Raw genomic sequence first — 24,127 nt, forward strand, 5'->3', positions numbered from 1 at the left:
CGACGGATTGACCCTTCTTAAGTGTACTACCGTCCGTGTTTGACCTCCATTCCGTGTCCGCTTCTACAAGATCAGTTAGATCATATAATTACTAAGCCCTATCTTCTTCAGTATGGCTGGGGAAACTGAAACAGAGAGAGTCAAGACCTGTGAGAACTGCGTCCGGGCCAAGATACGATGTACGCATGCGCCAGATGCTACGATATGCGATCGGTCAGTAAACTACTTATCCTTCTGATGAGAACAACATGTATACAGTATCTAACGTGGTATGCAATTCGCTATAACAGCTGCTATCGCTTGAAGAAAGAATGTTACTTCCGACTGGCACGGCAGCGATCTGCTCCAAAGAAGCGCAGAAGGTAACGCTCATAGAAACAATAAGTTGCAAATGGATTAACTAATTAGCTAAAGAAACAGACGCATAGAAGTGCTTGAAGACAAAATTGATCAAATAATGGGCCAGATCAACCTCGTCACCCCACGACGTCCAGAGCATCATTATCACACCCCGAATAGTGAAGTTAGCAGTACCTACCCACACGCCGATACTATCGATGTAATCAAAAATGGCCTGATCAGCCATGAATCCGCAACTCAGCTTTTAGATCAGTACCGTGAAGCCATGCTGTTCTTCCCATTTGTCATGGTGCCCGCAAGCACTACGGTCGACGACCTAAGAGCCGAGAAGCCATTCGTACTTCTCTGTATTCTGGTCTTTTGTTCATTCCACGACGACTCGTTGCAAAAGTCACTAGAAGAAGTTTTGCAAACCTATGTATCAATTGAGGTCCTTTGCTCAGAGCATGATAGCCACCCGCCTTCTTTCGAGATTCTGCAGGGACTATTGATCATCTTAGCTGGGTATGTATGGCCTTACGATTTTGCTCTTGACTTCGCCACCAAGGAAGCACATACTAATTGTCAAATAGAACACGTCAGAGGCATCAACTATGTCGATTGCCGTATTACATGCAGCTTGCCGTTGGCGTAGTAATCAACGAACGACTCGATCGACATCCGAAGTACAGAGTCGCCACACGGCTTGAGGTGGGTGACGAATGCGATAAAACAAGAAAAGGGACAGTCGCCGATGAAGGTCGGGCCTTGATAGGAATATTCCTACTCAACTCCACGTAAGTGAAGATCTTCAAGGGAAACGAGACTCATACTTACACTTTTCATCAGTGACGCTATTATCAGACAAAGGACTTGCACAACGCCCTGGACACCGTATATAGAGTCAATAGCTGAAGAATTGTCTCAGGTGGCCGAATATCCTACTGATCGGTATATAATATATTACGTCCAGTTACAGCATATGCTGCAGAGGTTAGATGCTCTTACTATGACTAGTATTGAACGCCATCCGGACATGGAGCAACATATTCGAGCATTTCGAGCAGAAGTTGAACAGTATAAGAACCAATTACCTGTTGATCCAACCTGTGACCGTAGGTATTTCAGTATCCTGAGTCCCTCCCCCTTTAGACATGCACTTGAGCGATGTACATCCTGACGATGCTAAGAAACTCCATCTGCACAGCATTCATCGCAACACAATACCACACCCTAGAACTCCAAATATGTCAAATCAGTCTCATAGACACCAAAGCAGCATCCACACCATCCGACAGCTTTCTCCTAGTCTCCCGAAGCGACACCCTCTGCCACGGACTAGCAGCCTCCAAGAGATTCCTCGACTACTACCTCAAACTACCACCAGTAATAGAAAGGAACTACAGCATCGTGATCTGGCTATCATCGGGCTTTTTGGTTGTCGCCGCATGCAAACTAGTTCTGGCAGCTTTGCACCCTTCACTCCGCCTTAATGCACAGGTACAAGAGCTTCGTGACGCGCTTGATATGCCGAAGATGCTTCAGTTCTTTGTGGCTCGTCTCGATTTAATTGCGAAGACGTGTAAGGATGGGGTATTTTCGCATTATCATAAGTGGACTCTGGCTGCTGCGGTGTGGTTTGATAAGGCGTATCAGGTTGCTCAGTTGGAGGCGGCGAAGAGTGTTGAGAATGAGTCTTTGCAGTTTGCGGTGCAGGATCAGAATATGGATCAGGGGGTTCAGGCTGATCCTAATTTGTTTGGGTTGGATTTCGACATTACAATGGAGGAGTTGATGGAGGGTTGGTTTGGACCGTTGCTTGGTATTGGGCATATCTGATATCAGATAAAAGGCGGAGGAAAGAGCACGTGTGAAATTAGGACTACTTATTAGAATTCAGACAGAATGTTTTGAGATATAATCAAATATAAGTTTGTTGTCAGTAATTCTCATAATAAGACAAGACCGCTCACAGAGCTTCATGCCAGCACGGAACAGAAGGATATCAACAAGGCAGAAATAGATCATTAACAAGAAAGAAAATAAATCCAGTCCGAAAAAGAATATCTGAGAAAAAAATATTAGACCAGCTTCTGCCAACGAGCAAGACCCATGCTTCGACAAAGTCGACACTGTTGTTTTTGTTAGTATTTCGAAGAAGTAAAGTGCTTGATAGGCCTTTATTTGCCAGGCGGTTGGGTGTTGATCCGACCTCGGCGGAACCCCGCAGTATCTTATCTGAGATGCAAGTGACGTTTTCACGGCTGCAGGAGGACAGCGATGGCTACCATAGCTTTATTGACGGTGCTGGCAATGTTGCCACCTACTAGTGAGTCTATAGCCGTGAAACTTCACTTGAAAGGCTCAAAGAAGACACAAACATCTATACGGAAACAATGGCATTGTTGTTGTTCCCCCTCACAGCATGAGCTCCCCACCGTTGCAACGAGACGGCAAGTACCCCGCACGACAGTTGGAGAAAAGCGGATCACCGCCGATTATTTAAGAATGACACCCCTCCATCTCCATCCTACTTGACCTTGGCAGCTAGCTTTTATAATCCCGTCTTGCCCTGCTTCAATTTCCTCTCCTTGAGTCTTTCCATCGCCGTTTCTGCCTCAAAAATCCTACCGACACAATGTCTCTCGCCACTCTTGACGTAAGCCCTCCCTCCAATACATGATGCCGAGAATAGGAAGAAAGCATGAGCTCATCACCCTCGAATAACAGACTGCCCAGCATCCTAACCTCCCGTCCGCGTCGGAGACCCTCTTCAAGGCCAAAGCCGCCAAGAAGCTGAGCTTCGAGCAGATTGCCCAACACATTGGCCGCAATGAAGTGGCTACCGCTGCTATCTTCTATGGTCAGGCCAAGGCTTCCCCCGAAGACATCGAGAAACTCGCATCGCTCCTCACCATCCCTCACGATGTTCTGGAGGAAAGGCTTAGTGGTTTTCCCGACCGTGGTCGCACCGTGGAGATGCCCCCCAAGGAGCCCTTGATTTACCGATTGTATGAGATTGTGCAGAACTACGGGTACGCATACAAGGCGGTGCTGAATGAGAAGTTCGGTGATGGTATCATGAGCGCCATCTCTTTCTCGACTAAGGTGGAGAAGGAGACGGATGCGGACGGAAATAACTGGGCGGTGATTACTCTGCGTGGAAAGTGGTAAGTTGTTTTGAATGATTGATGGTCGCTTCGCTGTGAGATACTGACTTTGTTAGGCTGCCCTTCTCGCGGTTCTAGATGATGAATGCATATATAGTGTTTTGTAAAATGAATGGCTAATGATTTTCTTCTCTAAATTGTCTTTAGTATGTGGCTGGTGGGTCCGTATAGACTGGCTGTAGGTAGAAAGTGAGAAAAGTAATGAATTTGTTTAGTTTATTCCTACTTAAATGCCACCTCATTCCATGCGATATGTGAAACCTCCCGTAAATATTGGAATATGAAACGTTTCCCAGCAGGTTTCACTCCGTCTCGCTTCAAGTGCATGCCTTCCTATTTAGGCAGGTGTCGTCTAGGGTGACTCTCATTCATCGCCATTTCAGTGAATTTCGCAGACTTTGACCAGCACACTCTTCTAACCTCCCTGCAACTACCCACCTTCTATCGTTTAGACACTCCATCCACTTCTACTTGACAAGTTACTTGACGAGTTCAAGATGTCCAGTCAAGCATTTTCCACCAGGGTGCCCTGCACCTACAAGGAGTGCAGCGGTGTCTTTGCATCGGCACGGGAGATGAAGAGGCACAAGGTGAACGAACACGACTATTGCAGCCGTTGCGACGAGGATTTCCAGGATGATGAGTATCTCCTGCTCCACAAAATCAAGAGTGACAAGCATATCGTGTGTGTAGTTTGTGGGATCGATTTTCGCAGCGAGGGTGGTAGAGACCTTCATACCCGTCAGGTGGGTATCCTTCATATTGGCATTTGTTGACCCGTCACATCATTCCGAGCTGATTCTTTTGATGTCTATACAGCAACACCGAACTCCGCAGACTCTGACCTGTTACGGCTGCGGGCAGAAGTTCAGAATGGCAGGTGCCATGGTAAATCACGTCGAGAGCGGCGATTGTCTAAACATCCCCTTGTCTAGGCTCCTACAGGAACAGTCAAGGAGGCTCCTCTTTCGAGAGGCACTTAAGTCAGGTAATGACGGTGATAGCGCTGAACCCGATTGCCAAGATGACAACGGCGGAGTCCATATTGACCAGGACCTTTTGGAGATGGACCCTGAGGACGATGCCACTCAATCTGTTGTGGGCGGGGTGAGCGGTCTATCACTCGACGACGTCCCGGAACCGAAGAGCAAGTCGTCAATGGCTTCTCCGTCTTTATTGAGCGAGACGAGAGAACAATCAGCATCGGCCGGAGAGATCGCGAGGCCATCGAGCCCAAGCCCAGGCCCAAGCAATTCCTTCGGCATTGACCACCTTGACGCAGGACACAATCTTCGGGCGCTGGACCGGAACTGGGACCCTACCGTATACTTCAGTTCCTTCAACGGAAAGTTTATCTGCCCCTGTAAGGCTGAATTTTCCAGCATGAGAGACTTTGAGGAGCATGTCGTAACGAAAACCAACCAGAACAGAGGCATTCAGTAAGCTGCCGCATGCTTGGATGACGGTTGACTATGGTCTAACTCACGACTTATTAGGTGCCCTGGATGCCTTCGCATCTTCCGAACGGCGGCTGCCCTGGTGGCTCACTGCGAGTCGGCCAGTACTCGATGCAAGGTGAACCGGGGGCTTCAGTTCAGCCAAGTCATCAACGACATCAGCGGGGGACTGGTCAGGTCAGTTGGTCTGTTCGCGGATGGTAGCGTGGAGTACGGGCCTGGCACGATGGGTCCGAAGCAGGTGACATATGAGAAAGAGCAGGGTAGTTTGATGGACTAATCATTCGCAAAAATCGGACTTAAAATATTCGCAAAGCAGAGTTAGCGCGCGACAAGACTGCCATCTGATAATAGCTCAAAATCCATGTTTAATCTACAGCGCATTGACCAACCATCAAGTAAGCAATCATATTGACTCAATTCATTTCTAGAACCAAGCGAAAATAGAGAAATAGTAGATGTGATAGAAACACCGGGTATAAGCGATCTCGCAAGGGCAAATCCAAAACCAACTGAAACACCATCCATCATCCATCCATCATCCAGATCCATGGAATCGTCGACCCAACATTCATCCAGATCCGCAATTCATAGCTCGTCGCATAGATGGGCAGCACATGTCCGTTTCCTCAATTATTTTTTCTTTCCTTTTTGATCTTTGTTCATCAAGATACGGAGACAGTAGTCGAACGTATGTATGAGAGGGAAGAAGGTGTGCGTTTAGCAGCACTCCTCACAGCACTCGAAGCAGAGAAGACCGGCGCAACTAGACAACAATCAAAAATCAGCATTGCCGTTACTTCAGAGTAGGTTAAAAGGAAGGGATAGGATGAACATACACTCCGCAGCACACATCACCGGCACCACCACCACGCAGACCCATCTTCATTTCTTCCTGGGTGTTCTGGAAATACACGTTAGTTTTTATCTATGTTACTTGATAGTTGTTGGGGAAAGGGATATCGTACAGGTTGCTGCGTAACAACGCGCTCAGTAGAAGGAGCCTCGGGGCTAGAAGGCTGCTGCATGGTCATGGTGTTGGCGTCCCAGGAGGGTTGTTGGGTAGCGGAGGATTCCTCCTTGGAAGACTTGAACCAGTTGAAGACCATTTTGACTGTAGAGTAGTGTAGAGTTGGATAAGATGTAAAGTAGAGATGGAGGTAGATAAGTATCTAAGTAGATAGTAGTAGTAGTAGTAGTAGTAGGTAGTAGACAGTTGTGTAAAATGAATGAAAGCGAGGAGCAACACCCGCTATTTATGTTTTAAAAAAACGATGATCGGGTCCATTCCGCCATAGTAACAGTACAATTTCTCTGGATCAGGGGTCCACGACTAACCAGGCGATTCATTCCGTGTGGGTCAGGGTGTAAGTAAGCGTCTTCACTGTATTAATAGTGTAATGATACGGGTGGGGGCTAGCGAAGAAGGAACACAAAAACACAAAGAATCCGTAATTTTTTTTTTTTTTGCATGCTTCATGCTGAGAAAGCGGGGAGGTTGGGTTGGAATTCAGCCACTCACAGCCACGAGATGGTCCACGTCAACCCGCTCAGCCCTGCCGACTAGTAATTTCTTGGCACGGCCGAGTTGTTTGTCATGGGATTCGCCGGATCAAACACATGATTTCTTGGCTGTCTTATCGAAGAAGATGGTGTGTTGTGCCGGGTTTGCCGTGGCTGGGTTGGCTGGGCTGTGTTGTGGTTGATGAAACTTGGATGCTGGTCTATAATTGGGAGGTGTTAATAGACGCGCGGTTCATGCAGAGATCCAGGTGAGGAGGGAGGATGATGTCTGTGTCAGTCTTCTCTTTCTTTCTTTCTTTCTCGGTGATTAAGCAGGTATGATGCTTAGTTACTATAGTTACTTGCCTCGCTTACTTTGAACTCTGTGATGTCCATCTGATAGGTAAGTAAGTAGGTATCACCACGGTATCATTCAATACCCTCCAACATCAATAGTCCCGTAACTTTCATGTCTCCCGCAAACCTAGAATTCACGGATCGGCAACTAACCATACTGCTTTCGCTCCCATCGCCCGACTCAATTTTGGTCAGTCAAAAACGCCGCGTTGCTTTCTTTGCTTTCTCCTCCTCAATTCGAATACGAAGGACAATCCCCATCCCCATTACACATACATTACAATACAACAGTGCAGTTTCTCCAAGCTTTACCTAAGCTTTGCTTGGATGCTGGGCCAATGGGGCTGTGCCAATGCTGATCTATTCTTAGCACTATCGCCTAAATGGTCTTAGGCAACCTCATTCTCGTTTTTTTGCTGCGTACCGATTTCCATTATTCCCTGGTTACCTACCCTACCGGACACTATTACCGAGTCAGATTGGCCCGGGATAAAGATACTGCGGCAGTTACTCACTGACAGTATGGAGCAAGGTCTGGTTTTTGTAGACCGTTGGGCCGACCGATTGTTTTCCATGGTCCCTTGCATCGGACTGCGAGTATTGTCTGTCTTCTGTCTATCATTGTAAAACTCTGCAGGGTCTACTCTATACTATGTACGTATATTGTGAGAGGGAGTTTCGCTTTTCCATTTGTTGTCATTGGTTGACTGTTCCTGGTCAAACCTGTGAGTGGTATCCTCCAGGGAGGAGTTAGCCGCCGTGACAGTGCTAGTCGTCAAAGTGGCTTGTTATTAGCTCCGTGGGATATGTGTCCATCCCATGCATCTAATCTAATAGATCACTCTAGGTGGAACATTGTGGCTGGGGCTGTGTATCAGGGTGCGACATGACGGCGGAGGGACTGTTGATCAAAGCCACAATCCAGACAGGGACGGTCGCAGATTTGACATGGATGTCATCCTCATGTTGTACAGTAACCTAACATAGAATTACGAACAGTATTCTATTCTATTCCCTATCTAGCGTATGAGAAACGGCTCTGCCTATCAATCAATCAATTTCCACTGGTGACAGCTTGATTGGTGCAAGCAATAAGCCTCGGATGATCATCCTGCGTGGGTATCTTGCCTGTAAGTTCCTTTCTTGTTATCCACTCGTGGGTTTGCCGAGGTATTCACGGAGTACTGCGCTTCATTAACTTGGAGTGCATAAATAGAATGATGGCTTAGCTGTGGTGATGCTGGTGCCTGTCACAGTCATGGCACACCGCTCACATCATAGTTTATGGATCGGCAGTGTGCAGGGTTCTATTATGGAGATCTTTTCTTGTCGATGCAATGTCTTGAAGAGTAGAGGATAGCTGCCTAGACTATGCGGTCAACTGAGAGAGTATTGGTGTTTTCATTGTGACGGTTGTGGATGGTGGATGGTCGCGACCGTCTAACCAAGGAGGGATGTGATGGTCTGAGACATTATTAGCATCAGAACACCGAGGACGCCTCTAGAAAAGAAAATGAAAAATAGAAAGTCAAAGGGTTGTCACTTTCGCCCGGGGCATAAGAAGACAGTGAACCCGCCTGTCAAAAGTGCGACTGAGCTTCTAGAACAGAGCGGAATGGCTTGGCTGGAATGTTTGATAGACAGTCAATGACGTCCCGTGATCTCAGCCCCCATGAAGAAATCCATGCACAATTCCAACCAAACCCACAACACCAGTATCCTTAGACATTGAATATTACACTTTGACTATATTGCAAAGTATCTTCGCACAGCAACAATCATGTAAATAATGATGATACTCCGATAAATCCATCGCAACCCGATCGCAAATTGCAACCTACGCAAACAACCCCACATTGCGGGGCAGCCAAAGCCCACTCCATTCCATTGTCGCAATACCACCCAAAACTGAAGAAATATTTTCTACTCCTCCCTCATGCTCACACACTCCATCTCCATCACCAATCAATCAATCAATCAATCAACACCACCTACAAGATGGCAAAAACACCCATCCTAATCCTCGACGGTGGTCTCGGCACCTCCCTCCAAGACCACTACAATATCACCTTCAGCAGCGACACCACCCCGCTCTGGTCCTCCCACCTAATGATCTCCGACCCTAAAACCCTCCTCTCCTGCCAACGCGACTTCACCGCCGCCGCCGCCGTCGACGTCCTTCTCACCGCTACCTACCAAGTCTCGCCGGAGGGTTTCCAGCGCACCCAAACCCCCTCGCACCCGTCGGGAATCCCCCGCGCCAGTATCGCCCCCTACCTGCGCACCGCGCTCGACGTCGCCGGACAAGCGGTGCAGGATACGTCTGCTTCTGTGGCGCTGAGTCTGGGCCCCTATGGCGCGTGCATGATCCCGGGACAGGAGTATAGTGGGAAGTATGATGGGGAGCATGATGATGAGGAGAAGTTGTGGAGGTGGCATACGGATCGGTTGGGACTTTTTGATGATGAGGCAGCCATGGAGGGGAAGGGGTTGCGGGAGAGGGTCAAGTATATTGCGATGGAGACGGTGCCGAGGATTGATGAGGTGAGGGCTGTGAGGAGGGCTGTGGGGTCTTCAAAGGGGTTTTGTGAGGGGGTGCCGTTTTGGGTGGCGTGTGTTTTCCCGGTCGAGGATAAGGATACCTTGCCTGATGGGAGTACTGTTGATGAGGTAGTCGAGGCGATGCTGCTGCCCGTTGAGGGGGGTGCGACGCCGTGGGGGATTGGCATTAATTGTACGAAGCTTCATAAGTTGCCCAGGTTGGTTGGGTTGTTTGGGGATGCGGTGGAGAGGTTGCTGAGGGAAGGAAGGATTGAGGAGAGGCCGGCGTTGGTCCTGTATCCTGATGGTACGCAGGGAGAGGTTTATAATACTGCTACGCAGACGTGGGAGAAGGTGCAGGATAAGAGTGGTGCGGATGATTCGGTAAGTGAATCTTTGAATTATGGTTATGATTATGGATGGTATGTGCTGACTGCAGGGATTATGACAGCGACCCTGGGAGGTGCAATTGTCACAGGTGGTCAATGACGCGGCCGCCACTGGCCAGTTCAGCTCGATCCTCGTTGGCGGTTGCTGCAAGGCTTCGTTCAATGATATCAAGAGGCTTCGCGAACAGCTCCGCCCGGAGTAAATTAAAACGTGTATAGTAATATGTATATAGAAAAAGTCTAACACACTTTTGTGACGGCTTGCAAATTGTTGAAATTGCATGAAAAACATAATGGGTATCTCCGCCGAAAGATGCACAAATGCACAGAAAAAGTTGAATTTGGAACCAGTCCACACTTAGAAGAACCAGTCCACGAAGCGTCTCACACGGGTCTTGGGCCCGCCCTCTCGAATAACTATCTCGCCCTCCTGCAGCCGACCGGACCAGAGGTCGATGTTGGAGCTGCGCTGAAACTGCACCACCAGTTAGCTACACCACTCGACACCAGATGAAGACGGGGCTGCTTACCTTCGTGCGGTTGATAACCTTCCAGAGGATAATCGGCACGATAAAGATAGGAATTCCCACATACGAGGCGAAAAAGTCCGAAGTGGACCAGTTACCCTTGAGGAACACGGGGAAACCCGCCACCAGGGTGATGATCGTTGAGCCAATGAAACCCACCCACGCCGTGTATGGCTGGAAGGGCGACTTCCAGGGCAAAGTGTCCCGACTGACGCCCTGCGCTTTCATGGCGGAATAGAAGCGAATGTAACAGAAGGACAGTGTCGCCCACGCGATTAGTCCAGCAATGGTGCTCAGATTGAGAAGCCAGTCGAAAGCTTGCGCCGGACCGCCGGAGCCAAGACCTATAGCAACCGTTAGATTGGAGTCCGACACAATTAGAACCAGGATTACTTACTCAGGTACGCCAACGGGCCAAAAAGCCAGGAGGTGAAGACAGCAACGTATGGCACGCCCATCTTGTTAACCCGGCCAAACACCTGCGGCAACTGGCGGTCGGTCGTCATGGCCACGATCATGCGCGATCCTACCCAGCAATAGGAATTGCCTGCAGACCAAGCCGATATAAGAATACAGGCGTTGACTATAGACGGCAGAGCGCTAATTCCGGCTTGCTTGATGGCAATGACCCAAGGAGAGCTGTTGGCATTGCCGGAACCAGAGACCAAGTCTTTGTTTGTAGGGCTGACGATGAGTCCGATGAGGAGCGCACCGAGGATGTAGAAGAATGCAATACGGTATGTCACGCGACGGGCAGCTTTGGGGATGGAGTAGTGCGGGTCGACCGATTCAGCGGCAGTGATGACGACTGTTTCAACACCAACGAAACTGAAGGACGCGTTGACAAAGGCAGACAAGAATCCGAGGAAGTGTCCGGTCGGGCCAGTGATGCCGTTGTAGTTCGTCCAGGCTCCTGGGTTGTGCCAGTAGCGGAATCCGATGGTTTGGTGATTGGGACCGCCACCAGAGGTGATGACGATAGCGACAAAAACCAATCCGACAAAGCACAAGACCTTGATAGCGCCTGCGATGACCTCACTTTCACCATAAAAGCGTACGCTCATCAAGTTGATCGCCAAAATCAGCACCAGCCCGACCGTGATGACCACCGCTGGTGTTATGTCTGTCCAATAACTAACAATGACCGCAGAAGCGGATACTTCTGAAGCAATCGCGATTGTATAACAATAACCGTATGTGATAGCGAGGGAGAAGCCGACAGCCGGATCGATGAAACGAGTGGCCCAGTGAGGGAACGATCCCGCTGTGGGCAGCAAGGTAGCCAATTCCGCGATACTCTGCATCACACACCACAGCACAAATCCAATGACGATGTAGGCCAGCAGCAAGCCAGCGGGACCTGCGTTTGCATATGCAGAACCTGTTCCCACGAACAGACCGGTTCCGATGCCACCACAGAACCCGATCATGCTGACCTGGTAGTTTTTCAGCCGCCGTTGGGTAGCACCACGGCCACCGACGTTGAGCTCCAGCTCACCCTTGAGCGGGGGAGCTTCATCGTCGTAGTTGACCACCTGAGGACCACCGTATCCGTACTGGCGGATTTTCTCGTCCTCCATGGTGACAGTGGTGGACTGGTGCATCTTGGCGGGTAAGATGCAGAGGTGTAGGAGTAATGACACACCGAGAAAAGAGGTTCACCCCAGAGGTTCTTGTAGGCGACAACGACAGCTCGCCACACTCGGCCACGCGCGGAGAAAAATGTTTTATTCGCCGCTGGGTACCTGCATCGCGACATCGGGAACCACGTTCGCACCACTTGTTCGTGCTTCTCCACCCGTCTCGAGGCAATTCTTTGGTTGGACACGCGGCAACGAACCCCACTTGATTGAGTCGCAGTTGGCGATGGCAATTAGTCACAGAATGCTGTGATACTGGCAGCGCCTCCGCAGAACTTGAGGGAGGCAATTCCTGGGCATCTGGGGCTCTGGCAGACATGTCTTGGCTGTCCTGGGGAAGTGAAAGACATATTGAACTGTGAAGTTCTGAGCGGTAAACTTCCCCGACTCAATGTCCCCTGCGTGGCGAACCGACAATTGACTTTGTCGATCGTTCAAAGTTTTTCTGGAAAGACGGGAAGAACCCCAGTCCGGATCTGTGTGGACACGTGATGCCACCGTTTGCGGGACTGAGTAGCCCTCGTCTGGTCTGTTTCAGGCCTAGTTAGGCTCCGCATAATTTAGCTTAGTCATATACATGACTGTCACAACCGTCCTCCCCTCCTTTGGTGACGATAAATAGATGCAGCTTTGTGTCATATCAGGCCAATCTCAAGACCGTCGACTTTCCAAGATAAGTGGTGGGTTGGACGGCATGCCATCTAACCTTATTCATGACGCAAAATTTAGCGAGTGGAGAAAGATTCCGAGCCCCGAATATCGAGTGATCTACCATCGATGGCTAGTAAACCACTAAGGCAACGACTCACCTCTAGCGTGGAAACTGCGAGACCAGCCAGTGGATAATTCCGACATGGCTTTGATTACACGTCCTTGCGAGAGAGTATAAGATGGCAATTAGAATCCGCTCCACTTGCCGGAATATGGCAGGCTAGAGCCACAGTAGTTCAATCCTGAAGGGATTTCAGTGAAGTAACAGCAGTGAATGCGATATGCTTTGCATACTCACCAAGCGTCCTATCCTGTTTGGCGCTCATAGAGCTACCCTGTAGAACTACTCACAAGGCCTAACCCCGAGACTTGCTCTAGCGTATTTGCTCCACTCAAGATGATGTGGTGGTGATATCAAGGTGATTGAGACCTCGAACCCTCTGACTCTCGCTAACCCGACGTAGTTGCAGAATAGTCTCTGAAAACGTCATGACAGGCTCCTCAAACTCCTTTGTGGCTGGCGCTGGTTGGCTGAGCAGTCAGAAAGACGCAGAAACGTCGGTAAACAGAGGTGACACCGAACCTGATATCTCCAGCGACAGCGACAAGGACATCTTTGTGCCAACTATCTTGAGAAACCAGCAACGCCAGAGTCAGGATCCGCATCACGTCAACAATCTCGCCAGGGACATAAGCCTGTCTAACGCGTTGCAACGGTCCTCGGGAAACGGGGCAGTCCAAGGCGCGTCGACGACCTCCGGGCAGCAGAATCAGCACCAGCAATCCATCGATAGTAATATTGTGAGTTCCTGGGCCGTCACCTTTGGGTCTTCGGTTCAAGTACAGGAGGGCCATGTCCAGACGAGTCAGATCGGAGACTGCCACTTTGACAAAGGTTGTGACACTTCCGTCTCGACCCGTCCCCCTTATAAACCATTCGGCCAGAGAAGAGCGACTCGGCCCAATTCTATCAACTTTCGGAAATCTATCAGAGGCCGACAGGATAGCAACGTTCGTACACATGATGCTGATGGGGACGTTATCATGAGGGATGCTTCTTGAAATGCATATTAATTTGCCTAGTAGCATAGTAGTGACGAAGGGCTCTAACGGATGAGACTAAATTAATACTTCTGGTACACGGAAGATTCCTTTAGTAGTAGATTTTATGATGACGCTTAACTAGCTAATTTTTGTTCCCGGAAAAGTAACCCCAGTAGTAACCCCAGTGTTACTGAACGATTTTGCATTCGTACGTTGAACTGCCGCCCTCCTGCTAGTGAGACTAAAGATCTTAAAACTTGTTAATGTGCCATGGTTGAGAGGATGGAAGGAAGTAACACTGTAGGACAGAAAAACAAGAGAATAAGACCCCAACAATGATTCATCATTCATACAGACTAAATCTACACAACAATCCTCCGCTCCTTAAGATACTCATAATCCGGCAAGGACTCCAAAACCGCCTCGTGCAACAGCTGCGCCGCCTCATCCCCAAACTCAGCCTTCCACTTCTCCACCTCCACGACAACATCAATAGGCCCCGAGGGCGTCTTATCCTTAACAATCCCCGACGACGCATCAACCGTCGAGCGCATAACACAATTAATCTTGATCTGCATTTCATAGTGCTCATTTTCCGTATCATGCATCCCCGGACCCGTCCCCTTGACTTTCTCCTCCCTCCACTCATACTGCATCTTCTCAGGATCCAACCCCGTGAGCTCACAGAACCGCTTCACAGCAGCGGGATTATGAGTAACATCATCCGCATCGATCAACACAGGCTGAGCACCCTGTTGTTCCAAACACCAATCATACACCATACGGGTCCACCGCAGCGTCGTATTCGTCTTCCACACCCCCATGAACTCCTTATCGCCCATGCCTCCAAAATTCTTGATCTTGGTCATGGCGCGATACATAGACGCCCATGCTAATGCCGGGTGTCGGATGATAAACGCCACTTGCCAGCTGCGGAGGTATTCATCCGGCAGGACGGTCTTGTTCGAGGACGAGAAGCTGTTTGGGCCGTAGCTGCTCTCGGATAAGCGCAGCTGGAACGTCTTGAACAGTTCGGGGTCTTGTTTTCCGGTCATCAGTTCGTACATCACTGCCGGGTTCATGAACCAGTATGCGTGTTCTTTGATGAACATGGCTTTGTCCGCATTTTGTGCCCGTTCCGAGTAGTCCTCCAGACTCGAGACGCAGCCATGGAATGATGCCTTGATTTCTTCTTTTTGGGCGTCTGTCCACTCGTTCAGTGGCTTGTCGGCGTACCCACCGTGGATGGCGGGCGCGAAGGCCGGGAAGAAGAAGTAGCCTCCTTGTTCGTTGGTCAGGAACTTGGGCTGGTTGTGGATGTCCACGATTTTCAGAAGGAGATGAGATGCTGAGCGTGGCACGCTAATGAGGAAAACCCGACGGGGGGGTGTAGTGGCAGTCATAGTCATTGTGAGGGGAAGCAAGTATTGATTGGAGCTCAATTAATGATTTACAGACTTGATGGTGTCATGCACTCCAGACTGGGTCTCATTGAGGCTTATATACTTTCTTACAATCCCTCCGCAAGGACATACATAGCCTGGAGCCGCACGCATCCCAGACTTAGGGAGCCTCCCTGTCCCTGTCGGTCCCCTTTTCGCCCCCAAGACCACTAATGCAGTAATATAGTAGCGAAGCATACTAGCTCGGCCATATCCAGACTAATTATCCCCCACTAACTGCGTATAACCGATACGTCCAATCAAGATTTGTCCGTAAGCACTAACAACCCCCGAACGGTCATTACCGTCTGACAGGGTACAGAACCCAACAGTCATTCAACAAAGAAACTCGGCCGTGCTAGTCCCCACTCTCAGCTGTCTAAGTACCCGCTGGATAAGAGGGGATCCGGTTAGCCTCCTCCCGAAACCATTGGAGATAGTATCAATGTGTTGGCAGCGTTACATCCATTCCATCAATTCCCCTGGTCCTAGCTCATGGTCAGGATTCAGGTATTCTTTGTTCGTGGAGAAGTTCAGCCAGCCACAGTACCATGGGGTACACACCTGCTTAGCTAATTGGTTGTAATTTCTTCCAGCCTTATAGCACCGCTTTGCACTGCCTGGTAGGGGTCCTTGATCTCGCTCGTTAGGGCAGGTAGATGATACGTTTCGTTTCATGGATAAAGACAAGTGTGATACACGTTCATCAATGCATACAAATGTGTTGTATTATTCAATCATAATATATGAACCCCGTGCTCTCTCCCAATACGCCGTTATCTGTAAAACCAAGGCTAGTCATACAAGCTGCTATTTCATACCCAAGAATTCACTGTATCATTACCATGCACCCGCATCATTATCAAATCGAGACAGTTCTTTTTGTGCGTCCTCCACATCTTTCTTTGCCTTCATGCGCATATAGAAAATAGGACAATCCCTGGACGAGCAGATGACTTCACAGTGCAAACTGCCTTGACACCGCTGGCATTGAGTCCAGAGTCGTCCGAACCGGACTTCAAGGTCTGATACTTTGGTCAACGACTTGGTGTAGAGCTCGCCGAGGCGGGGACGGCAGTAAGCGCACACGGCTCCCTCTGCTTCTTCCTTGCCGGATAAGGGTTTCTTGCATCCCAGGCAGGTTTGCGTCTTCTTGGCGAACTTCATCAGTCCGCCCATGGTTGGCGCGGCCACGGAAATGGCACGGGTATGTTCGCCGGTGAGGAGCTGGCTGGCTTTCTTTTCTCCGAGAATGGGTTCGAAAATACGGCCGAGCGGGTTGGCCAGTTGATTGTCGAGGTAGTATTTCGTGTCGATGGGGATGTTGTTCTCAAGGACGTAGATCGGATCCTCGGACCTTTCGTAGTTCTTGGACCCTCCGGCACCCTTAATTATGACATATGCCACACGGTCGCCGAGCGTGGGTGCTGAACCCGCGTCACGCTTCCTCATGCGCTCTGCAAGTTCCACGTGTGCCTGCTTGGCCGTATACGCATCCTTGGACAAGGCCTTGGTGATCACGAGCTTCGACATATCAATCTTATTTTGCAGAAGGTCGGAAATGGTGTCCTTCACGTAGCTGCAATTCAGTTAGCAACAAGCAAAGGGGCTTTCGCAAGTGGTCTTACTCTTGTGCCCCATCAATATCCCGCTCAACCAGAATCTTTTGTAGGACCGTCTCGATAACATTCTGAACCAGCAGGCAGTTGTCGCGACGGACTGTTTCAATACCCTTCGTATCCATCTTGTCGTATTTGTTGGGGTTCGTCCAGTATAGTCCGGCGTACCGCTTCTTGTTGATCAGAAGATATGGGAAATAGACCTTTTCGAACTCCAGTTTGATCGGCTTCAGGAACTTGGACGAGACGTATTCGGACGCCTCTTGTCCAAGCTTCATAGCTTCCTCCAAGTTGTCAACGCCAAATTTGACCATGACCGAATCAGTATCACCATAGATGACCTTGGCATCATGAGAATAACCATTCGCGATGGTGTACCGGGCTTCCACCTCCTGTTTCGTCTTTTCGATCATCTGTCGTCCATAACTGGTTGTACTACTCGCGATAGGCAAGCAGGGCAGCTTTCCGACAGTGGCACCTGTGAGACCGTACACACTGTTTGCGCTAATCTTCAGAGCGAGCTGTCGTCCGTTCAAGACAGCTTTCTTGAACGGATCAGTCTCAGTGGCCAGCTCTTTCTTGGCACGTTTACGCGCAGATAGCAGTTCTTCCAGAATCTGTGACAACAGGCCTTTGCGAACTTTGGCGGTACAGAACATGTCGCCATTAGGGGTCACGATGTAGTCTTCATCCTTTACAAGCTTCAGCCTTTCAACGCTATTCTTATTCAACAGCGTTGTGTAGCAGAGATTATGGGCCTGGATGATGGACGGGTATAGGGACGCGAAATCGAGGGTTGCGATAGGCACACCGTAGTAGCCCCTGACAGGCTCGATAACAGTAGCACCTTCGTAGTCTTGTTCGTCGTTGGACTTCGTATTTGGGATGACAAGCTGCTGCTCCAAAGCCTTGCGGAACAGCTGACTGATGAACTTAACTTGCTGACCGCGTGACAGCAAAAAGTTGAAGGGCACACCCGTCACTCTTGCCATTTCGGTGTAGTTGACCAAGCACATCAACTTGTCCATCAGTCTCTGCGGTAAATATGCATCCTTCAAGCAGTAGACAGCTAAACGCCGTCGAGAATCGGGAGTTCCGTTATATAGCTCAGTGATCATTGTGTGATGGACATCCTCCTTCTGTTCGCCCAAGAACTCATAAGACACCGAGTTCAGGGTATAACTTCGCAGGTGATAGTCTCGCTGTACCAACTGAAGCATGTCGAGTTGGATTCGACCATTAGTGTTCGTTGACTTCGTGTCACGGTTACCCATCTGCTTGCTGGAAAAGTTGGTTTCCTTGCTTTGCGACTGCACACCGTTCAGTCTGGTCCAGTAGGGGAAGCCAGTGCATTTCAGATGCTTGGCGCGATCCAACAGATACGGAAAATCGAAGTTGGCAATGTTGTAGCCGATGATGACATCCGGGTCCACCTTTTGCACGAACTCGCGCCAGGCCATGAGCATCTTCGCCTCGTCCTTGAATTCCAGGATTTGAGTGTTAACAATCAAACTGCATGTGTCCAAAACAAACACATTACGAATAAACGGTTTAGACTCTCCGTAACGCGTCACGACATTGGCGATCTGAATGACTGGGTCGTGGTTCGGTTCAGGGAAGATACCCTTTCGTCCAGCACACTCAATATCGAACGACAAAATGCGCAGCGGGGCCATCTTAGCCCACTCGCCGTTGGGTGGATGGGAGATAAGGTCTCGGTAGTCGACACTGGCCTCAATCTGACAATTCGACACCTTCTCATGTTGTTGGAATAAGCGGTACTTCCCAGCCTTTGCTTCAACCCAAGACATGCCTGAGATATCCGTGTCGATCATGAACCGGAGGAGGTATTGGATGCTGTCGAATGTGAGGATCCCGCCATCAGAGTTGTTCCAGAGCCCTTTGTAGTTCAAGCTTTGGGCACCGCCCTGTTCTAACGCGGAGCGGACTTTGCTGATGAATTTGGGATCCGTAACTGTGATCTTGAGGTAATAGCTTTTCTGGTTGCCTTGAAACCCGTAGATGTTTTCTCGCATCGTTATTTGTACTGACTGAATCGTAGGTTGAAACTGTCCGACTCTGCTCTCCAGGAAAGCTCGGTAGGGCTCGCAGTCGTCCTTGGTGAAGTTCACGGGCGCAGCGATGTAGAGATAATGTTGGAATCCGGTAACGTGGAGGAGGACCGATTGGCCGGCCTAGACACGGACGTTAGAGCATGATCGGTCGTCAAGGGAGTACGCAGAGCCTACCTCAGTCACACCAAACAGTCGAACGGCAGTCTTGCCGCCCATGATTGTCCCCTCTTCAGCATCGATCTGTTGGAAACATATATTCTCCGTAGACGGGTCAAATTCACCCAGTGGCGGTCGTTCCCATTGCTGGTCCTTCTCCGAATTGCTGTCCTTCAGCCCGTTGATATCCTGGGTCAGCTTCTCCAGAACTTCCGCCTCGAACTGACTCTTCTGGGGTTGGCTGGAGCCCGGAACTCGGCGCTGGCCATTTGTTGTCGGGGGCTTCCTAGCAGCGGCCGGGCCATTCTCTATCCTGCGCTTCTTGAGCGCACTGGGATCTGTTGCGACACCGCGAGGGTTATTTGATGCATCGCCCAGAACCCGCTTCTGGGGCATGGCGACGGCTTCAGGCATGATGAAGGGTCATAGAAAACTAAGCGGACGTGTTTTCTTTTCTCCAAGAAATTAGGGTGTGGGGATGTATACACAAAATGAAGTAGTTTGGACAAATTGGGGGGGTATCCTCTCGAAGAATGATGGCTGTCGCGGGAAACTGCGCTCCCCCGGAGTTGCTGCAAGTTCGTGTCTCGTTCGCGCCGGACGTGACGCCTTCACGCGTTGAGTGCCTCACGTGATTGGCTGCCGCGCATCGAGGTCCAGACTGCGGGCAGACTATCCCTTGTACACCATTTGTTATTTTTTTCTGGAATAATCAGCTAGCGAATGGTGATCCGAGAATCAATTCCTAAAGTTCTCTCTGTTGTTCCGGCCATTCTCTGCTCCAACTAGCGGACTTTTTTGCCCCCTCCCTTTGTGTTACTCAGTAGAGGACATGACGTCATGCAGATCAACGTAGACAGTTGCGAAGTAATCTATATACTCTAATGAAGATGTGCCATGGTTTGAACAGGACTAGTATGCTGGTAGTAGAATTGAATATAGAACATATTCTATATGCAGTGGGAGAATAGGCAGAGACTACCCATAACGTGAGTAAGTACCACTTGCTGATGGTGTTGAAAATGTATATATATTGCTTCACCCAAGCAACTAGTACTTCATAATTCCACTGGTGAAAACATATAGTACTACTAGTATTGACCATTGGTATTGCTACAACTAGTAGTATTCAGTAACTGCTAGCTCAGATGAGAAAATAGTAAATAGTTATACCATCCAAAGCACTCCTTAAGTAGGACTGCTGGTAACAGTGCCATTGATAATGCCGGTCGAAGGGCCTCGTCAGCCATAACACTGCCAGACATGGACCTTCAACAGAAATCTACATTGCAAAAAGTTCCTTATAGGAAAGTACCCTCATTCCTGCAGGTGATGATGGATACGAAAGAATGCATTGACCATTGACAACCAGCTCACAACATCCTCACTGCATCTCTAACAGGGTAACCAGATTATGCAGATTATGTTGCTTTCGACGAAGTTCGAGAGTGAGTTATTCCCAACCTAGAAGCATTGATTTATTGACTAAATAATCTAAATAAGACACTAGCTAAGGTATTTCTGGCTAGAGCTTGATCAATGTACAAAGAAGAAGAATGATTGAAATGTACACAAGATTTACCGCTTCACAGACCGTTGGGTTATTTGTGCTGAGAACGGGAATTATTGCAGCTCACTTGATTCTGAGCTGTCAGCTCAAAAGCGAAGTCATCGATCCCTCTAGTAGCCACGGCCGTGTCTCTTGTGGTGGTGCTTGTTCGAAGCCTGGACAGGAGCACCAAGACCCTCGGGAGCGGGGGCATCAGAGGGAGCTCCAGTGGGTGCAGGGCCGTTAATGACCGTTCTCCAAGACCAGGAGGGCTGGCTGGGGACGGCAGAGGCGCCGGGGCCAGCCTCAGAGTAGGCCGGAACATAGGGCGCACCGGCAGGATCGGCACGCTTGGCGACAGCGGAGGTGGCAGCCGCGCCGACGGTGCTGGAGGAGCCAGATCCGTTGCTAAGCTTGCCAATACCGGCGTTGGCCTTGACGTAGGAAGCAACCTTGCTAGCAGCCATGACGGTGACGTCGGACTCACCAGAGGGCCAGCTGCTGATCACAGAGCTGTTACTGGCGGAGAGAGTACCCGAGCTAATCAAGGTGTTGGGGACGCAGGTGCGTCCGAGGGTGCTGGTGCAAGTGGAGACATCGCTAGAGTTCACAGCGAAAACGGCGCCGGGGTCGCTGTCGGCCAAGAGAGGAGTGTCGACGTGGACCATCACATTACCCTCGATCAGAGCACGGGTGTTCTTGCCAACATCAAAGGCATGGCCGGTGTTGTTGAACCAGTAGTTGTTGTACGCGTGCCAGAAGCTGTTGAACTCGAGCTTGGGGGAACGGCCCGAAGTGTGGTGGATGTAGTTGTTGGCGAAGGTGATCTTATCGTTGTCGCCGTATCCGAGACTAGATAATGTTTAGAAAGCTGCAATAATGGAAGAGCGCTTGGGAAGATATGACTTACACAGTCCAGTAGTGGTGGCCGTCGCAAGTTGCAGACCAGCTGGTCTCACCATCAAATTCGCTGTTCGAGATAGTCACGCTGTGACCTGCACACTGTCAGTCTTGAATCCAAATAATGTGCATCTGATTGTGGGAAACCTACTGGCTTCGTATCCGGCAACGAACATCTGACGACCAATGAGGTTGATCTTGACGTGGTCAATCCAGACGTTGTTGGTGCCGTCGAGGGTGATAGCGTCACCACCCCAGATGAACTTGGGGTTGAGCTCGGTGATGTGGATGTTCTGGATGATGATGTTGCTGACACCGTTCACCAGGCGCAGACCCTTTCCACGCAAGACACCAGAGCTGCCCACGCCAACAATGGACTTGTTGGAGGCGACTTCCAGGCCCTCAATAGCGGCGTTGTCGTACGTGCAGGTCAGGGTCGGGTAGCTACCGCACCAGTCGGAGCCATTTTGCTTGACGGCATTCTGGCCAGAGCTGCCGCAGGTGTTCGAGGCGGGCTTGCAGCACTCGCAGTTGGTGCACTTGCCCTCGCTGTCGAGGAAGTTGAACTCCTTGTCGATAAGGATGACGCGGGGGGTGCTGTCGGACAACCAGGTCTTCAGCTGGCTGATGTCACTAGGCGCAGCAGGAGTGGCATCACCACCACCAGTCGTGCCGCTAGCGAAACCGAAGGGGGAGCCAGTGACACCCTGCGCTGCCTGGACTGAAGCTCCAAGCAAGGCAGTGGCCGTCAGGAGATGACGAAGGAGAGTCATTGCAACGAGCCTCAGAAATCGAGGTTGTGAATATGAAAGGAATGACTGAACCAGCAGTTCTAAGAAAACGAATGTAAAGAATGTGAATTTGCGAATTAGTTTGGTGATGAAAGCTGGATCAAAGCTGAGTCGAGAGGTAGTTTAATAGTTGGAGGCTCGACGAACCTGCCATAGAGGGTTTGGGCTTGGCTGCCATGTGTGCACGGCAAGTTGGCGCGAACATGGAAACAGCCATGTCAATCATGGCGGAGTGTGTCGCAGATTGATCATGGATCGCATGGTGAAACTCTCGGGACGGGACAAATCCAGAGTCATCTATCTGGATGCTTGTCTCCCGCCCGCCGATCGCGCAACGGTTTGAGCCCTTGTCCCGTGAGTCAAGACTGTTAAAGCTCACCCGGGACTCTATGACCCGCGCACAGTCTCCAGCTCGTCTGAAACGCTGACGATCCTCAATTCAATCCTTCCCCGAGGGAATCATGATTGGCACATTCGGTGGCAGTGGGAAGATAACCTAGTGATTGTCAGGATGAGAGGATCCACTGTGCCAGGCCTCAAGCCCCACACTTAATTGACCCCAGCGGATCGTCATGAACTCCTATTCAAGCTTATCCAGATTACTACTGGCTCAATGCGCCATAATATATGACTTTATATTGTCAATGTGCCGCGTGCTGCGGGGAGCAAAGCGCGCCCCGTTTCTTCTGCATCGGCCAGATTAAACAACGCGGGATGACGAGTACAATATCCACATTCCGATTCTGGGCCCTACTCAAAGGAGACAGTGCCTGAATCGTGGTGATCAATCAGACCATCCTGCTAAACAAACCGGCTTCTGGAACCAGATGTCACAACCGGCTCTAAGGGGCGAAATAAGCTTGTCGGTCGAAAGTGATATTAAGCTCTGCTCCACCGAGAAGAATACCCATTGGTCTCCGACCAGTCTTCATATCCAACCCGCACTTCAAATTAAGTCGTGGAATTTGATGGCGCGAGGGCATAGGTTGTGGTATCATCTGTGCAATGGCATTGGCGAGAGGGTATTTGGTGCTCCAGATTACTGAGCCGTGTCTCACCCAACACATTTGCCGCCGCTGCTTGATGTAGTGGGGATGGGACCAATTTGACTCCAAGAGCTGCTCGTCAGAAAGAGGCAGGAAGCCAATAAGCAAGGCCCAGTTTATGTGAACGCGAACACTATGCCGAGGAAAGCAACACCTTGATGATCAAGCAACCTATTTGGTGACGCATGTATGAGTCGCAATTGTCCGTCATTGCTAGACTTGCAGTCAATAATTGGATGCCTTGTTATGTTCTTCATCATTGGCGGAAAATTACAGGAAAAGGTGGATGCACCATGGCAGCACTGCATCCGGTAACACTGGCCCGGCAGCGAATGTAGCGCTTCGCAAATCGCCAAACGGTGTGAGCGCGGGACAGAAGGGATGTAGCTTATTGATATGGCCGGACGACAGAATAATTCGCTCGACGACACAGCAATTACTCAATTGAGCCGGATCCGAAGCGGGAAGATTATGGGTAAAGTTCAGAGCAAATTCTTTGATGTCGTAGATACTCGAAGAGTCCTGAGATCAAACCTACTAATGGCGTCGCTGGCTTCCCAACATCATGTGTGTGCGATTCTCCCTCAGCACGCAATAGCACTATTGCGACTATCTCGGATGGTTATAGCACCATGAGGTAAATGCTAACTATTTAGCACTCTGTCTGGCCGATTTCTATTGTTGTTGTCTTTCCGTGGTCTCACAAGGTAGCTGCAGTGGTAACTGGTCTTGAGTCATTCGCATATGCTGAGCAAGCGTATCAGGCCAGCGTATCAAAGGCTTCAGAGCAAAAGGCTGCAAAGCTTAAAGGACTTACTGGCGTCAGTCCCAACCTGGAGGGTAAGGTGTACCACATGCAAGGGTCTGTCAC

General features: G+C 49.9%; 10 protein-coding genes across 10 annotated transcripts; 5 read left to right on the forward strand and 5 right to left on the reverse strand.

The window, feature by feature from the left end:
- Positions 1-112: 112 nt before the first annotated feature.
- Positions 113-2,239, forward strand: BO83DRAFT_347555 (fungal specific transcription factor domain-containing protein; the record flags this gene model as incomplete). Its single annotated transcript, XM_025528821.1, has 6 exons — positions 113-213; positions 291-362; positions 421-864; positions 933-1,136; positions 1,189-1,454; positions 1,547-2,239. 6 exons carry the CDS (start codon positions 113-115, stop codon positions 2,176-2,178), a joined length of 1,719 nt encoding a protein of 572 aa, XP_025383292.1. The 3' UTR covers positions 2,179-2,239.
- Positions 2,240-2,883: 644 nt separating this feature from the next.
- On the forward strand, positions 2,884-3,663 carry cyn1 (putative cyanate hydratase). The gene is made up of 3 exons (XM_025528822.1): positions 2,884-2,998; positions 3,070-3,509; positions 3,566-3,663. Exons 1-3 carry the CDS (start codon positions 2,978-2,980, stop codon positions 3,585-3,587), a joined length of 483 nt encoding a protein of 160 aa, XP_025383293.1. The 5' UTR covers positions 2,884-2,977; the 3' UTR covers positions 3,588-3,663.
- A 343-nt stretch (positions 3,664-4,006) lies between these two features.
- Positions 4,007-5,246, forward strand: BO83DRAFT_402998 (putative C2H2 finger domain protein; the record flags this gene model as incomplete). Its single annotated transcript, XM_025533584.1, has 3 exons — positions 4,007-4,255; positions 4,329-4,948; positions 5,006-5,246. 3 exons carry the CDS (start codon positions 4,007-4,009, stop codon positions 5,244-5,246), a joined length of 1,110 nt encoding a protein of 369 aa, XP_025383294.1.
- A 410-nt stretch (positions 5,247-5,656) lies between these two features.
- BO83DRAFT_155245 (uncharacterized protein) lies at positions 5,657-6,231 on the reverse strand. Its single transcript, XM_025526268.1, has 2 exons — positions 5,935-6,231; positions 5,657-5,870 (listed from the first exon to the last, which is right to left on the reverse strand). Exons 1-2 carry the CDS (start codon positions 6,073-6,075, stop codon positions 5,778-5,780), a joined length of 234 nt encoding a protein of 77 aa, XP_025383295.1. The 5' UTR covers positions 6,076-6,231; the 3' UTR covers positions 5,657-5,777.
- Positions 6,232-8,384: 2,153 nt separating this feature from the next.
- Positions 8,385-10,080, forward strand: BO83DRAFT_382486 (homocysteine S-methyltransferase family protein). The gene is made up of 2 exons (XM_025532234.1): positions 8,385-9,751; positions 9,819-10,080. The coding sequence occupies exons 1-2, from the start codon at positions 8,825-8,827 to the stop codon at positions 9,957-9,959; spliced, it is 1,068 nt and encodes a 355-aa protein (XP_025383296.1). The 5' UTR covers positions 8,385-8,824; the 3' UTR covers positions 9,960-10,080.
- On the reverse strand, positions 9,871-12,328 carry BO83DRAFT_411812 (putative amino acid permease). The gene is made up of 3 exons (XM_025534346.1): positions 10,681-12,328; positions 10,287-10,627; positions 9,871-10,231 (listed from the first exon to the last, which is right to left on the reverse strand). The coding sequence occupies exons 1-3, from the start codon at positions 11,885-11,887 to the stop codon at positions 10,115-10,117; spliced, it is 1,665 nt and encodes a 554-aa protein (XP_025383297.1). The 5' UTR covers positions 11,888-12,328; the 3' UTR covers positions 9,871-10,114.
- A 795-nt stretch (positions 12,329-13,123) lies between these two features.
- Positions 13,124-13,696, forward strand: BO83DRAFT_323680 (uncharacterized protein; the record flags this gene model as incomplete). Its single annotated transcript, XM_025527949.1, has 1 exon — positions 13,124-13,696. The coding sequence occupies one exon, from the start codon at positions 13,124-13,126 to the stop codon at positions 13,694-13,696; it is 573 nt and encodes a 190-aa protein (XP_025383298.1).
- A 151-nt stretch (positions 13,697-13,847) lies between these two features.
- Positions 13,848-15,180, reverse strand: BO83DRAFT_382488 (uncharacterized protein). The gene has a single exon (XM_025532235.1). The coding sequence runs from the start codon at positions 15,085-15,087 to the stop codon at positions 14,041-14,043; it is 1,047 nt and encodes a 348-aa protein (XP_025383299.1). The 5' UTR covers positions 15,088-15,180; the 3' UTR covers positions 13,848-14,040.
- A 671-nt stretch (positions 15,181-15,851) lies between these two features.
- BO83DRAFT_370500 (DNA-directed DNA polymerase delta POL3) lies at positions 15,852-19,526 on the reverse strand. The gene is made up of 3 exons (XM_025529902.1): positions 18,989-19,526; positions 16,749-18,934; positions 15,852-16,699 (listed from the first exon to the last, which is right to left on the reverse strand). Exons 1-3 carry the CDS (start codon positions 19,382-19,384, stop codon positions 15,961-15,963), a joined length of 3,321 nt encoding a protein of 1,106 aa, XP_025383300.1. The 5' UTR covers positions 19,385-19,526; the 3' UTR covers positions 15,852-15,960.
- A 968-nt stretch (positions 19,527-20,494) lies between these two features.
- BO83DRAFT_411815 (putative pectin lyase F) lies at positions 20,495-22,639 on the reverse strand. Its single transcript, XM_025534347.1, has 3 exons — positions 21,571-22,639; positions 21,430-21,514; positions 20,495-21,371 (listed from the first exon to the last, which is right to left on the reverse strand). The coding sequence occupies exons 1-3, from the start codon at positions 22,190-22,192 to the stop codon at positions 20,651-20,653; spliced, it is 1,428 nt and encodes a 475-aa protein (XP_025383301.1). The 5' UTR covers positions 22,193-22,639; the 3' UTR covers positions 20,495-20,650.
- Between the last annotated feature and the right edge of the window lie 1,488 nt (positions 22,640-24,127).

This window comes from Aspergillus eucalypticola (assembly GCF_003184535.1).
Source record: "Aspergillus eucalypticola CBS 122712 chromosome Unknown BO83scaffold_35, whole genome shotgun sequence".
Taxonomy (NCBI): Eukaryota; Fungi; Ascomycota; class Eurotiomycetes; order Eurotiales; family Aspergillaceae; genus Aspergillus; species Aspergillus eucalypticola.

What these genes read in the sequence shown, in the direction of transcription:
- cyn1 (XM_025528822.1), top strand. Translation starts at nt 2,978, where the DNA reads ATGTCTCTCGCCACTCTTGAC. An exon ending in TGTCTCTCGCCACTCTTGAC is followed by an intron (nt 2,999 to 3,069) that starts GTAAGCCCTCCC and finishes CTCGAATAACAG; the next exon opens with ACTGCCCAGCATCCTAACCT. An exon ending in ATTACTCTGCGTGGAAAGTG is followed by an intron (nt 3,510 to 3,565) that starts GTAAGTTGTTTT and finishes TGACTTTGTTAG; the next exon opens with GCTGCCCTTCTCGCGGTTCT.
- BO83DRAFT_155245 (XM_025526268.1), bottom strand. Translation starts at nt 6,075, where the DNA reads ATGGTCTTCAACTGGTTCAAGTCTTCCAAGGAGGAATCCTCCGCTACC. An exon ending in GCGTTGTTACGCAGCAACCT is followed by an intron (nt 5,871 to 5,934) that starts GTACGATATCCC and finishes GTGTATTTCCAG; the next exon opens with AACACCCAGGAAGAAATGAA.
- BO83DRAFT_382486 (XM_025532234.1), top strand. Translation starts at nt 8,825, where the DNA reads ATGGCAAAAACACCCATCCTAATCCTCGACGGTGGTCTCGGCACCTCC. An exon ending in AGAGTGGTGCGGATGATTCG is followed by an intron (nt 9,752 to 9,818) that starts GTAAGTGAATCT and finishes GGATTATGACAG; the next exon opens with CGACCCTGGGAGGTGCAATT.
- BO83DRAFT_411812 (XM_025534346.1), bottom strand. Translation starts at nt 11,887, where the DNA reads ATGCACCAGTCCACCACTGTCACCATGGAGGACGAGAAAATCCGCCAG. An exon ending in TGGCCCGTTGGCGTACCTGA is followed by an intron (nt 10,628 to 10,680) that starts GTAAGTAATCCT and finishes CGGTTGCTATAG; the next exon opens with GTCTTGGCTCCGGCGGTCCG. An exon ending in AGGTTATCAACCGCACGAAG is followed by an intron (nt 10,232 to 10,286) that starts GTAAGCAGCCCC and finishes CTGGTGGTGCAG; the next exon opens with TTTCAGCGCAGCTCCAACAT.
- BO83DRAFT_382488 (XM_025532235.1), bottom strand. Translation starts at nt 15,087, where the DNA reads ATGACTATGACTGCCACTACACCCCCCCGTCGGGTTTTCCTCATTAGC.
- BO83DRAFT_370500 (XM_025529902.1), bottom strand. Translation starts at nt 19,384, where the DNA reads ATGCCTGAAGCCGTCGCCATGCCCCAGAAGCGGGTTCTGGGCGATGCA. An exon ending in GACTGTTTGGTGTGACTGAG is followed by an intron (nt 18,935 to 18,988) that starts GTAGGCTCTGCG and finishes GTCCGTGTCTAG; the next exon opens with GCCGGCCAATCGGTCCTCCT. An exon ending in GATATTGATGGGGCACAAGA is followed by an intron (nt 16,700 to 16,748) that starts GTAAGACCACTT and finishes ACTGAATTGCAG; the next exon opens with CTACGTGAAGGACACCATTT.
- BO83DRAFT_411815 (XM_025534347.1), bottom strand. Translation starts at nt 22,192, where the DNA reads ATGACTCTCCTTCGTCATCTCCTGACGGCCACTGCCTTGCTTGGAGCT. An exon ending in CGTTGCCGGATACGAAGCCA is followed by an intron (nt 21,515 to 21,570) that starts GTAGGTTTCCCA and finishes GACAGTGTGCAG; the next exon opens with GTCACAGCGTGACTATCTCG. An exon ending in GGCCACCACTACTGGACTGT is followed by an intron (nt 21,372 to 21,429) that starts GTAAGTCATATC and finishes AACATTATCTAG; the next exon opens with TCTCGGATACGGCGACAACG.